The 1,179-nt window shown below is 37.3% G+C and overlaps 1 protein-coding gene across 1 annotated transcript in view; it reads right to left on the reverse strand.

The window, feature by feature from the left end:
* Positions 1–257: 257 nt before the first annotated feature.
* Positions 258–1,179, reverse strand: part of CA2 (carbonic anhydrase II) — an 8,267-nt gene continuing 7,345 nt past the window's right edge. The window contains exon 6 of the mRNA XM_009875917.1: positions 258–1,120. Coding sequence (XP_009874219.1) covers positions 1,001–1,120 — 120 coding nt within the window. The 3' untranslated portion in view covers positions 258–1,000. The remainder of the gene's footprint in view (positions 1,121–1,179) is intronic.

Consider the following 1,179-nt stretch of genomic DNA (forward strand, 5'->3'; position numbering starts at 1 on the left):
ATTAAATGGGGATGCTTTTGAAAGGAGGAAATTTGACAGAGTTTTCTATTGCTCTAAACTAACACTTCCTTCTCCTACGAGAGAGCTACTTAGAGAATATTTCCTAACATATCTATATAGATTTCCATTCATCTTCAGCTGCATTGAAACCATTTTCAATATGTTATATGCTTAGTAAGGATGTTTAATAGAAAATGATGTAAACACATTAGTGACTCCCTTTCTGAATTAAAATAACAACATGGAAGCAAAAATATAAGTATAGATTTATTAGAGAAGTTATCTAAAATACAATATCATTTTCCTCTTTAAATTAGAGCATATATTATTTCAATGAAAAGATATTTTGTATTATTCCTATGGTAATTCCAACTTTAAAGATAATGCTTAATTTAGAACATTTTTAATTAAAAAAAAATCCAACACTACCAATAAGACATAATCAAAGTTGTTGATAGAACGGGTAAAAATGTAAAACAGTCTCAAAAATATTTACATGTCAATCTCTTAAAATCTACGAACTCTAATTCTTAATATTAATTTTACTTTACTTGCTCAAAATATGCTTTTTTCCTAAATCATACCTAGAGTCTGTATTCCTGTGCTTTTCACAAAGCTTCAAGTTATCGTTAGTTATGTGTACTATCACACCAGTGGATGAGGTTTCTTAAAATGGCTTATTTTGCTATCACAATAATCCTCTCCCAAGCAGCCAACACGCTGTTACACCCAAGTGTCAGTCGCAGCAATAGTCAGCAAAATGCACACAGCCACCCCCCAACACCCATGCCTCTCCCAACCCCACACCTCATGAACCCTTTCCTATTTGGCCAAGAGCCTTTCACATTTCATTAGCTGGCGTCTTAGTTGCAGAGCGAAAGAAAGAATGGATCTCGGAGACAAGATGTTGCCAGGGCACACATGGCAAAGGTTTGATTTGTGCTTAGCCAAAGGGGCTCCTCACAAACACGGCAACTTCTAAACACACTCGGCGCTGAGGTTACTGGAAGGAAGCTCTGACTTCTCTGCTCTTCAAAGGCTGACATGGGCGCCAGTTGTCCACCATAGGGCACACGGGCTCATTCTCAGCACTGAAGCAAAGGCCACGGAGTTTGCAAATCTGGGGAGAAACAAAAAAAAGGCAGAAACATCCTCAGATGCACACTCTCATTTCAGCAG

Source organism: Apaloderma vittatum, unplaced genomic scaffold, assembly GCF_000703405.1.
Source record: "Apaloderma vittatum isolate BGI_N311 unplaced genomic scaffold, ASM70340v1 scaffold2759, whole genome shotgun sequence".
Taxonomy (NCBI): Eukaryota; Metazoa; Chordata; class Aves; order Trogoniformes; family Trogonidae; genus Apaloderma; species Apaloderma vittatum.